At 28.6% G+C, this 13,945-nt stretch overlaps 1 protein-coding gene across 1 annotated transcript; it reads right to left on the minus strand.

The window, feature by feature from the left end:
• Nucleotides 1-4,326: 4,326 nt before the first annotated feature.
• LOC132930480 (epoxide hydrolase 4-like) lies at nt 4,327-13,899 on the minus strand. Its single transcript, XM_060996387.1, has 6 exons — nt 13,151-13,899; nt 11,168-11,292; nt 8,188-8,472; nt 6,973-7,130; nt 6,570-6,845; nt 4,327-4,973 (listed from the first exon to the last, which is right to left on the minus strand). Exons 1-6 carry the CDS (start codon nt 13,529-13,531, stop codon nt 4,804-4,806), a joined length of 1,395 nt encoding a protein of 464 aa, XP_060852370.1. The 5' UTR covers nt 13,532-13,899; the 3' UTR covers nt 4,327-4,803.
• Between the last annotated feature and the right edge of the window lie 46 nt (nt 13,900-13,945).

Consider the following 13,945-nt stretch of genomic DNA (forward strand, 5'->3'; position numbering starts at 1 on the left):
GTATACATAAGAAAATGTAAAGATTAGAGTTTTGTCTACACACGGGAACACAGAATGGAATGGAATACAAAAATTCAGGATCATCATCAGTAAGATCGTTGATTATTTTTTTCTAGAAACGATAGATTAGCCTGAGTTTATCTATCGAATACTGAAATAAGTTTAAGTAGTCTAATACAGGTGCACAATCGTGTGGATGACAATGAAAATGATGAGTTACAGGTATATAATATAATATTGTCTGTCATCTGCTATAACAGCGTAGTCGTTGAAAAATTACGAAAACAAAATTACAATATTATTTGTTTAAATATAACGATAAAACGAAAAAAAAGTATTTAGTATTCTGGAATAAAAATATAAAGAAAAAATATTTTTAAAGTAGGTATTAACGCGCATTTCTCAAAAATGCCTTAAATATAGGTAGGTATTCGAATCAGTTAAATTTGTATTCTATGATAATAAATCATTATATACGAAAAACGATAATGGATAATGTATATACCTAATATTTAATGTGTACTGATATTAATTTACTTATTTATTATAGTAATAGCCAATAAGTATGTGAAGTTAAACTAATTATTACCAAAAATTGATCCGTTGTGCAAACTTGCTTTTAAAATTAACATCTGAGTCTTATAAAAATAAATTCATTACAAAGTATAATATTATAATTTATAATACGGAAATACAATAAATAACAAATAATACAATCTGAATGTTATTTCTTGATAATCAGATATATGTATGATTTTTATTAATTAAATAAATTATAATTAACTTGATTAAAACAATTATAAAAAAATATGTCTAATCTAATTTTACCTAACTTATTAAGACACGTAATCGTATGATTAAAATTATAAGTATAAAAATTATTGACATAGAGCAGATTGCATATGGAGTAGATATATATATATATAATCTCCTTAGAAAAAAATGGTCTGGCTACAAAACTCCTACTGCATTTTGTACGTTGTCCTGTTGTCTAGGAGATATTCACTGTAATGTTTATAATAATATATTCGTCTGGTTCCGAATTATAATAAGACACAAAACGTTTGTCGTCAGTATTAATTTAGATTTCCTGCCATTCATTCTCTCTTACAAAATAATTGTTTTATATCATTTAACAACGATAAATATTTCTTTCGTAAAAAGGCGATTTTAAAACAGTTAAGTAATAATCGTACTTATAATATTGTAAAAAAGCAATATATTACAAGCTGGTAAAGGTCGGAAAGAGCCTTCTAACAATAATTAGTAAGTCTCTCAAAAAACAAACAGTCATGCAAAACAGAAAACAAAATGAAAACCAAACTGGGTATTCGGACGACCCAGGAACGGCAGTTGGGAGCACCACCGGTAATGCGCAAACGAACATGGAAACTGGCTCATGCAATAGAGATGAAATGACAACGGAACTTACTGCAAACGGACCATTGGCAGTGGAAACCAGTCGATGGAATCAGCTACTCGATCATATACGTTCGGCAGCGATTCAATCGAAATATTTAATGAAAGGCAGATCGTCTTCTGTGACACGTGATTCAGACGACGATTCTACAGACGACGACGATGAAAAAGACAAACTACCGGTCCGGTCGCCGTGGATGCATCAATCGACAAAGCTGCACTCGGTAGACATGCAATTAGATCCCGCAATAAAAACAATCGCAACAAGATCCGTCTGTAGGATCACGTCTATTTCGTCATCACAGTCGGTATACATGGGGTCGTTGGACTTACTCTTAGAGCAGCCTTTGCCATCGGATTCACAGTTGAGACCACCACCGTCGGACTCGGATCTAAGGTCGGCGCCTCACTCGGAATTGAAGTGGTCAGGTGACGATGAGCAATTGAAGCCGTCAGTCATAGCACGGTCGTCGAATTCGGATTTGAGATCGTCTACGCACTCGCAGTCAGTGTGGTCGAGCGACGACGAACAATTACAAAAATCAAACTTGGTGCGGACATGGCTATCGAATTCCGAGCAAAAGTCGACATCGACATCCGGGTCATTGTGGGCAAGCGACTATGACCCGCCCGGATCGTCAGAATTCATTCGGACGTGGCGGTCGGAGTTAGATCTGAGGCCGTTACCACAAACGGAGTCAAAATGGTCGTCGGACGACGAACGATTGAGCTCGTCAAACTTGAAAGATATGTGGCTATCGGACTCGGACCTGAGGTCGGCATCGTACTCGACGCTAAAGGGGTCAACGGGTAATGAAAAATTAGAATCATCAGACTTAAAGCAACAGTCGCCATCAGACTCTGAGCTAAGGCCGTCTTCGCACTCGCTAATGATCACAACATCGGACGAAAATATAATGGAGGAAGTAAACGAAATAAATATCTATGAAGAAGAAGCGACGGAAACCGGCAACGACGCGGCGGAAATAGTAGCAGAACCGCTAACACCTAAACGCAGGTCTTTTCTGTCGGCACTGGGGAGACGAATACTGAGTTTCGGCAGAAAGCAATGTTGTTGTGGTGGCGGTACCCGTAACCGTCAATGATGGTAGCTGGCGATAAACCGTACAGCGTGGATGACGTAAATGCGTATAAGATACAGAAAAAAAATCCTATTAGCGTTCAGGTATTATTTCGAACTTTTTTTGGGAACTTAGGTTAAATTTCAATAATTTTAGGCGCTATTTTTAGAATTTTTATATTTTTAATTATAATTAGTTTTAATTGTTCCCTAATTTAAGTATCGGTTAAAACCAGTCTTACAAATAAAAAATATATAAATCATATTACATCGTTTTATTCTAAAAATGCATTCATAACATAGTCTTATATATATATATATATATGATTAGTGGTTATTCCCTAGTTATTAAAAGTTGAAAAAAATTAACTCTTTATATTATACAAATAATGTTATGAATGATGCATCATTGAATAGATTTATTATATATTATAGTTACATGTCACTCGCGTCTTTTGTATAGCTATTAGCTTTCATATAATATACACCCACGTAAAGTACAAACAATATTCTTATTGTTACGACCATATAGTTAATTATACATATTTCATTATATAATTTTTTCCATCTCGGACCTTTTTCCTTCTCCAAACAAAAAAAAAGACCACGAAAAATATACAATTTTTATTTCTCTAAAAGGATTTCGGTCTCGATTAGAATCATAAAAAAATGTTAAATGCAAGTGAAGGTTATTAACCTTGTTAAAATGAAAACATTCTATCAAAAATCATCAACATTTTTTAAAACGATGAAATTTATGTTGTACAAAGTATAATATTTATAAATTATTTATTTATTCGTAATTTTGATTTATGAAAAACATTTAAAAAGTACACCACGAAGAAATGCACTGCTCAATATAAATATAAACACATAATAATATAATGATATCATAATATCATCATTATAACTATATAAATTATACGCCGAAGAAGGAATCCTCCACATATGATTTTGGATTAATCGATTTTCTTTTTATTCATATTTTTGTACTATTTCATGTGTTGTTATTATACATCTCGTATTTTTTTTTCGCCATCATTATATGGTATACTATACCAATTTTATTGGATTTGTTTTGCAATAGTATTGTTGTGATTTATCATATTACATACCTATTTATATTTTAAAATGTAAATACATTTTATAACCAATAATTTTTTTGTACAATTACATATTATTAAAATACACTTTTTTATATTTTCAAATGCAGTTATAACTATGAGCTTATTTTGCAATTTTCATATTATTTTATTTTTGTAATGGATTTTTATATACATGTGTTTACTAATTAGCATTATTATTTTTTTTATTCTTTCGTTCCATTATAATATGTATTTTTTCATTTTTTCACATTATATATTGTTGTATTGTTTTATAAATTTACTATAGTTTTCTTGACATGATATTATTTATTGTTGCTTTATTTTTTTACTATTTTATTATAATTGTATAAATTGTCAATCCAATAAAAACTTTATTTTTGCCTGATATTTAGTTAATTTATTTAAAATAATTACGACGTGTATAATATTATACTTAAGTATCTAAAATACAAGTCTACGATTATACTTCTATAGAATTATATATACATATAATGTTAGACTACTTAGACTTAAATAACGACGTAGTTTTGAGTGTTTTTAGAATATAAAACAGAACATAATTGAAATTATAGTCAGTCCATCTGCACGACCATGAGTAATTTGATTCATACATGCTTCACTTATTATTAATATTTACTTCCTATAGTATATAGTAAATTCATTAGATGTCTATAATGATGAATTAAAATGCTATAAATAATAATATTAAAGGCTGCAGTATATAATAAAATGTATTAGAAGGTATATTAATAAATTAATTCTCAGGTTTTATAACAAAATAAACTTTAAAAAACATTTGTTAATTCAATAGCTATATAACTTATTATAAACTGTTGAAGCTTAGTTAGATTGCTCACAATTATATTATAGTTTATATTAATTTAAATTTAGCTTATTATAATAATTTACAATACTTGCACTATAGACAAAAGTAATTATAAGTTATAGATATACACGTGATGTGAACGATTTTATCGCCCATCATCATTATAATATAGGTAAATGCATAACACGCGTGTATACTATTATAATACTGTACCTACCATTTAAAAAGTTTTTAAAATTATTATATTAGTAAACAATAGGTAAGTATAATAAGTATAATACATAATAGCATTGATCTTAATTTTATCATTATTGCAATACAATAAATACATTTACACCAATGTGGGCATTGTTGTTTTTGATGAAAGAAGATTAATTCTGCCATGATGTCATTACTGTGGTTGGTAAAATGTTTCTCTTTTGCACCGAGTCTTTCAATGTATTTCCGTACTGAACTGTAGACGAAACAATATCTTTCATTCGTCCAACTAAGCCACTAGAATTCTGTCGTGGAAGCTCTTTTTCAACTACTTTTACGCGAACTAAGACAGAAATACATTAATTTAAAACAATTGCACACATATAATACATAAAAAATGCATACATATTATACCTATACTTATATAAGTTATAATTTATAAGATAATTACTAAATCTTTAAGTGGTGATAATTTTAATAACTATACCATTCCCTAGAATTGTTTTCAGTAATTGGTAGATTGGTCGTTGGGTGGGTAGTAATAAGTAATTTGCGGTACTTATACTTAAAAATAATCATAAATTAACAACAACAGGAAGTATAAAGTATTTACAATATTATAGTATGACAAGTCACGATTTATTTTCTTATGCCTACATTTTTCATCAAAACATAAAATATTGATCAACGCCAGAAGGTAAGCCGTACCTATATAGTAGTAGATACTATTCAACTAAGATAAAAAATAATATACAAGTTAAAAAAGTTGCAGTTCTACGTATTTTTTCGTGAAGGTTATTATTTCTTCTTTTTTTACAGTATGTAGGTATTAGTTATTAATTGCGCCTACACTAGTTATTATAGGTTATATAGGTCCCGGTTTTATATCTTAAATTCAAGTTATTACGAATTATAATCATTTTACGTATAGATATTTTATAAAAATAATAAATAATGAAAAAATTATATAAAATTATAAATACATTACATAAATGAAAAAAAATTATTTTACTTATTTTTGTTTTACTAGGACTAAATTATACTTTTTTTTAATAGGTACTGCTAATTATTATAGGTATTTACTAATTATACATAGTCATTATCATGAAAGTATTGAAACAAAATAAAAATTTTAATACATTTAGATAAAATTATGTTTGTACTTGTATTTTATGATAATAATTTATAAGTATTTTTAAGTAAGCTATCGATATAATATACATTTAGAATATGTATTTATAAAATTATTTAATGATGCACCTAACCTTATTGACACCAACAAGATTATTGTAATTTATAATCTAACACAATTTGATTCGTTGGTATTATATATTTAATTTATACACATACCTATTAATATATCTACGGTATTATACCTAACACTGTAGGTGAAAGAAATATTAAATCATTATTTAGGTAGCATATACAATTAGATGAATATAGTTTTTATAAATCTGATAACTGGTATCTACAGTAATATACTGTACTAGATACTAGAATAGGTATATTAATAATATATATTTACTTATATACCTATATTAGTGTATAAGTAAAAAAAAAAAAAAATTTCATAAGTATACATAATAATATGCGAAATTTAGTGCTTGCGATGCAAATAATAACGTATACATTATTATTTATAGTTTTTTTTGGTAAAACAAACTTTAATCAGTTGATATATAGGTAGTACCTATTTTCGGAGACCATAAACGCATAATATTATTGCATGTTCCCTACCTGTATTAAAGTATCTAAAGGTTAGCTTTACCTAATATATTTATATTTATTATAAATTATAAAAACATAATCATAGTAATTTGAATAACATGGGAATAAATAAAAAAAGCTAAAGAGAGCCGAGAGGAACTATATTACCTGTATGTGTATAACTGTAATTTGTTAAACATTTAATAATAATTAATAATAATTAATAACTTACCTAAATATGATATCAATAGATCATTAACTACTTTAGGTTGCTCTTGATGAGGAAAGTGCGTTGCGTTATCAATTATTCTCACAGTAGATGTTTTAAGAAACTCTGTGGACTTGATAAAACTCTCCATTTGCACACTTACGTCTTTACTACCAGTGATGAGCAGACACGGAACTTGTAGCATGTCTTCTTCTTTATTTAAAGAATCATTGCTATTCCGAGGCTCAATCCTATAGAACGGTAAGTTTCTGAAATAGTTTATTGCGCCCGTCCAATCCTCTAAAAAAACACAAACATTTCAATAACCCATAGAGGATAATGGTAATTTTGTTTACAAAATAGTATGATAATGGCTTAAGTGAAGTGTAAGACTATTACGTCATTATTGGTATTAAGTATTGATTACCTGTTCTTGAAAATGTATACTTATATGCATCGATGTAGGATAAGTCATCGCTTTGATTAGTTTTAGATAAGTGTTGATAACACTGGTTGATTATTTTGAGATCACTTTGCAAAGCATCCATTTCTGGTAAATAAGGAAGTTGACTGAAGCAAATCCAACTATGAAAATAAAAATAAATTTCTAGATTATGTGATTTCTTTCCAAACAATGAAGTATTAAATAATTATTAATTTCTATCTACCTAAAAACCAAGTTCTATAGTAAGAAATTTTGTTTTTATTTGATTAGGTTTTGGTGATTCTATATTTATAACTAAAACCCTATTTCATTGTATACTTCACCTCTACCAAGTCCCTATATATTGCACTATCCCTATCTAACGCGATATTTCACAATGCATTTATAATATTTGGTCAAACTAAAACAAGCTCAAAATTGTATACGTTTAATTGTATTGTTGTCATCAATTTAAACCCTTATTTTCTACAAGGAAATATATATTCAAAATTATTCTATTTTAAGTATTTAAAATTCGAGGTTTTCAAGTTTAAAGGATATATAATATTTAACTATAATAAATTGATAAGTCATCATTTTCACTGTCACCTATATAAAATATAATTAAATGTACCTACTACCATCTGCCCACCAAGGTATATTGTAAACAGTTAGATAATTATTTTAACAGTAAATAATTATAAACTATTTTGAAAACAAATTATATATTTTAATATTCCTTTATCATTATTATTCTGTAATTTTTTAAATGCCCATACTCTTACATTATTTTTAACTTAAATTTCTGAAACAATTCGTTTTTAAAAAAATTCAATATATTAAAATTGAATTTCAAATGATAAAAAATTATTTATTCGATGTAATCTCATTGTTTAATTTATTTTACTTTTATGAACTATAATTTATTGTAATAAAATACCATTAGGTTGACAAAACGTCAATAATAGATGGATAATAAAAAAAACATAAAATCCGTTTTAAAATAAGTAATAGAATATTAGAATGTATTCAGTATCAGTTGTGATAAAAAGAAAAACAAACAACGAACGTAATAATCGTTAATCATGCATATAAATCAAACTCAGTACACACTTACATAACCTTCTTGTTCCCTTTGCTTAGATTTTTCAAATTTTATGTACAAACCTGGTTACCTATACTGCTCACAAAATATGTGGTATTATCAGATCAACTTACTTTTTATTAAAGAAACTTGACGGAGGTAAGTACTCCCAGTGGACATTGGGATGTGGACATGAAATGGCTACAAATTTTGAGACACAGTTTGGCCACAGATGCACCAAATACCAACCCAGTAGAGCGCCCAAGTCGTGACCAATCACGTGGCATTTATTATTGTCGTCCACTCCTAGCATTGACAAAAACACTGATAGCTCGTTGACCAGATTTTCCACTCGATAACTTTTACGTGCTGACGGTTTATCAGAGTCGCCAAAACCTTTTAGGTCTACAGCAATCACACTAAAATATAATCACTCTGAATTAAAAAATATATATAATTATTAGCATTTAGTAATGTCTATCATTTTAAACTAAAATTAAAAAAAAGTTTTATACTACAATATACTTACTATTACTCTACGTATACATATTTTTAATCTTTATAAAAATTTTAAAACGTCGGTATATAGACAGTATTGGATATTAGTCATTAGTGTATATTATAAACAGTATTATCTATTAATTAATAAAAAAAAAACAATTTAAAAATTAATACTAATCGTTCATATATTATAAATTGATAACATTTTACTATTTCAGGTATATGATATAACTCGTATCATATTTAGTACAATTTTTCAAGTTTATTTTAAAAACGTTTTATTTCGTAATTTACGGTGATGTGGTTATCAGAATTCAGATTATTATGGTGATATCGTAAGCGCAATTTAAATTTTTTTTGATAGTTAAACAAATTTATTGAAAGCTTCTTTACATTAAAATATTTTTACACCTTCTAAAATTTGTACGTTACATTTTATTGATATATTGTTATTATTACTCAAGCCTATCCTTTGAGGTGTGTGGACCGTAGCTACAATAAAATAAATTAAAACAAATAGAAACAACAAAATAATAGTGCCAGCTAAAATCAAAACATAATGATCATTTATAGATGATACAATATTGATACTACAAATTAAAATTATATTATATTTAAAGAATAAAGAATGTCAGCATACAATAATATTTTGTTTTCTCTTTCTAACCAACGCGCAACTATAGCAAATTTGCGTTCATCTAAACCATGTTAGAGAAGATATCTTCTCTACATCGTGATCAGCTTGAACCTTGTGTTATTATCTTTAATAATATTATACTATTAGAGTGAATAGACCTACCTATTGGCTTTTATCAATCATAATTTAGGATGCCTATGTATATATTATTTGTGTTTATAAATTGTTTATAAATATTTCAATTTTTCTGTAGTATAATGGTAATTTTTAATTTGTAATTTAGTTTAATATTGTATTTTACTCATAACATGCATTATAACTTACATATCGTAAGATATTTAACATGTAGACACATAATAATAATAATAATAATAATAATAATAATAATAATAATAATTAAAATGTTCTTATCATCAAGTTTAATAATAGGTAAATTCACTCTAATATCAAAATTCAAAGCTAAAAATGTATCAACGTAAGTTTTGTTCGGATCATGATTTAACTTATAAGTTATAGTTATAATATGTATCCATTCATAACTTTTGTATTCTTCTGAACGTAGATTTGTTGTTAAGCGCAGAGAAGACAGTGAAAATAAGTGCATTCATGCATCATCTTAATCAATCGTCAATCTTAGTACAAATTTTTAATGACAAATGTAAATAGTTAACACTTTTAAAAACCACATTATGTTTAATTCACAGTATATAGCAGCTGTGTAATGTGTTTCTAATTGATTAGGTCTTAAAGTTTTAGTGACGTTGACAAATAAAATTCATGCTATATGTAAATAATATTTAAAAAAAATAAAAATGATTATGTGATATAATATTAACAGTTTTATTTGTTAAACATATCTTGGATTCATTTTTTAAGAAGAAAAAACATCGAAATAAAATATGGCTTAAAACCATGGTTTTGTGCTTTCTAATAATACTTACGATTTCCATAAAGGATTTATAATAAAAACACCTATTATGAACATTTTAGAAGAGACATTAATTTTCCTTATCTACCTATCCTTTTGAGTAATCCTTCAAATCCTCCAAAATTACAAAAAAATTTGCAATTATTTCGAATCTAATATGTTAAACGCCTTAATGTGTTATTGTTACGCTGTCTTATCAATTATCAATATAAATTAATTTTAAACAATATAACAAATTATAATAATGACATATTTTATTTCTTTAAGAATATTATTACGTTATTAATATTGAAAATAATGAACTATGTATGCTTAAATTTATTGAAATCAACTGTCATATATTGATTTATTATATACAACATATTATACCATTGGCCGGTAGCTGTGCAAAGGTTAAATTTTGATTAGGTAACTAGTATTAAAATCTTAAGCCTAAACTATATTATTAATGTACTCGTACATTTCAAAAAGAACTTTCAAGATTTTATATTTCAATATATATTAGTTATATACTTAATTGGATATTTAAACATAATACAATATTATATAGATTATACACTCTCTTTAATAAACATATTTTTATCAAGAATAAGTACCTCAAAAGAAATACCTAGATCATTCGATAACTGCAGCTAGGTAAATAATTTAATTTTAATGAAATATTTTCTTTCTCTTATCTATATAGTTAATGAGGAAACGTGTTGTGTTATAGTTTATAAATGACCATTTAGTATACAATTGTTTGTATACATTCAAAATATTTTTATAAAACATCTGGCTATAGTACTACACTCCTATAATTGTTTATGATCTTATAAATTAATTAAGGCTATTAAATAATCTATTTAGTTACTAACTAATAAGACACGTATGACGCGATGCCCCTAATAAAAATGAACGCGTGGATTATATAGGACTACAGTTTGAATAGATAAAAAAGCAATAGGTAATAATATTGACTATTATTGAATGTCAATATTTAGGTAGGTATACTATAAGTCATGTTTAAAAAATACTTCCAGACAATAATTATTTATAAGTTACTCACCGAAAATGTTTCGACAAGGTGGGAATTTGATGATGCCAACTAATCCAACATGATGGAAATCCGTGTAGTAAAAGAACAATCATTCCTTTAGGGTCGCCGCATTCAACGTAATGAAATTTCACGCCCTAAATAAAATAAAAGCCATTAGCCATGGACTGCATAATACTTGCACTTGTGGATTTAAATACATTGTAGAGTGAAAAAATATCAAAAATAATAGTTTTATTAGAAACAAAACGTGATTTCAATTAGTATTTATTTTATTTAAATGACGAGACTTGAATAAACAAAATTATCAAAAATGGTTTCTTAATATTTGAAATTTGAAATTTCGGAACGCGGATAAATTAGTCAATACGTATAACATTACGTATAACCTACTTGAATAACATTTAGATATGATGATGATAAAAACATATTTATAAATATAAATAATATATTTCAATTTGATGATTGATTAATAGTATGATTAACATAATATAGAAGGTACAGTATCTCTACAATTGTACATTTGTTAATATATATCCATCACTATTATCAGCCATATTGACATATTGCCATACCTACCGTATAGTCGTATACTTATATAAAAAAAATATATATTTTTGTAATTGTTTGTATATTTAAACGAAAAATTTATTATGGAACATGTCAATTTTCTTAGGATTATATTGTTGTATAATGTATCAGAAAGTACACTGTAAAAACATTTCAATAAACGAGAATTATTATTATTTAAATTAATTATAATTATGTATAATGGATTAATGTGTAATAGCCAATAAATATTTAATCCATTTTATATAATGCCTATAAATTTGTAACATTTTTAATCAACTGAGTGCCCGCCTGTATCTATATGGCTATACAAATATTATATCTTATTACGATTATAATATAAGTTAATATGTAAACATTCGAATGATATAAATATAAGAAAAATCGTACGACATCGGTGGTCGATTAGGTATAGTGGTAACACAATATCAATTTAAAGTAAGTAAAATATATAATATTCTATTATTGAAATCGGCCACGTGCAAGGTACCTTGAAAGTTTAAACTGTTTTGTAAGATATGGTTTCCAGTATTATAATTAATAACTCTGGAATAATTCAAATTTTATTTTGGAATTTTTAGGGCATCTTTTAAACTGAGTACATTTTTTTCCATTTTATAAGATAACGTGTTTTGAATAAATATTTATCATAAACTTATCTACCAAAAAAATAAAGAAAAAATAAAATAGGCCTTGTTTATTATATACTTTATCGTATTATTTTTATTGCGTATGCACGTTTATAGTGTTTATACCTATGTATGTACAATATATTTAAGTCAATGTAGGTAACAGACAAAAGCAACAGCAACTGCAAAACGATGTTGGAACAAAAAAGCGAAATGTTCGTCATGTAAAGGCAGATACGTGTTAACTGTTTATTACAAAAGATTTACCTACTTATGTGTATAGATAGGTCATTTTATTTATGACTTGCATCAATCACGATAACGCCAAATGACGTACATTTAAAAAAATACGGATTTTCATTTAATTGTTTTTATTTAACACTATATATAACTGTACTACCCAACTTCGTCCGGGTCAATTTATCTATGTTCTATCGTTTTTCATTTTGCTTCAGTTTACATAATATATAATACAAACTACAAACACTATTACGGTGATTAATTTTATGATTTTATAATTCATGTTTATATTATAAACGCAAAGAACGGGAAAAAAACGAATAAAACGAATGCTTAAAAATCGAATGTAAATTCAATATTGTTAAGGTTAAGAATGGTATTCATATTTTTTTTTTATGTGTTAACATAAAAATCTATTTGTCCAAAATCGTGAAATAAATTCTTAAAATCACTTTAGGGACCTACACACACGAGCCTATTATACGAGTTATACGACACGATGGGCTTTTATATATAGTTAGGTATAATATTATATGGTATTGCAGTAACATGGAACCTTGACTTTGACGTACGAGTGGGTACCGTAAACCGTGGTGGACAGACACGGCGGCGGACGGTCCCTGGGCGCTCGGCGGGCGGCCGGGCCACCGGCAGTGGCTACGGCGGTCGTTGCAGTGGCGACGGCGTCGTCGTCGTCCGCGCCGACACCCGTTTGTCCGTCGTCACCGTCGACGTCGTTCCTGTGGCCACCACCGCCGTTGCCGCCGCCGCCGCCACCGCCGCCACCGCAGTTGGACCACAGCGGGCTGACGGCCCGAGCGGCCGCGTTCTTGACGACGATCCACGAGCCCCAGACCACGGAGAACGCCAACATTTTCAGCGACTCGGCCGCCGATATGGACACCACGTTGTCGCGGCCTCCGACCAGCACGGCCATGGCGACGACACGGAGGCGGACACTCGAACTTTATAGGCGGACAGCCGCTCGAGGTTGAAATCGCTCGTCGTTTTCACGCGCGGGACACGCCGAAACGGTATAATAATATGTTATAAGAAACTAAAAACCGAGACCGAACCGAACGATATGTCGTAACTTATAACGAGTGCACGCCGCGGGCATTGGTATTATACGCCAATAACACGCGAAACGGTTTAATAAAATATAAAATAAATCGTTCGTTAGGTACGTCCGCGACGATATCCGATTATTATTATAATAACTCGATAATATTATTATTATTATTATTATACGATCGCACGAGCGATGGCGTGACTGAGCGGTGTGGACGGGCCTGCAGCGACTGCCGAGTGGTACGATGCCGACAACGGGACAGCGAGCGGAGTTGTGGGC

Source organism: Rhopalosiphum padi, chromosome 4 (genome assembly GCF_020882245.1).
Source record: "Rhopalosiphum padi isolate XX-2018 chromosome 4, ASM2088224v1, whole genome shotgun sequence".
NCBI classification, from domain to species: Eukaryota; Metazoa; Arthropoda; class Insecta; order Hemiptera; family Aphididae; genus Rhopalosiphum; species Rhopalosiphum padi.

Bases quoted from the DNA above. Each gene is read 5' to 3' on its own strand.
- LOC132930480 (XM_060996387.1), bottom strand. From the start codon at position 13,531: ATGGCCGTGCTGGTCGGAGGCCGCGACAACGTGGTGTCCATATCGGCG. The intron at 8,473-11,167 runs GTGAGTAACTTA...ATTATATTTTAG, and splicing joins ACCTTGTCGAAACATTTTCG to TGTGATTGCTGTAGACCTAA. The intron at 4,974-6,569 runs GTAAGTTATTAA...TTTCTGTCTTAG, and splicing joins TCTATTGATATCATATTTAG to TTCGCGTAAAAGTAGTTGAA.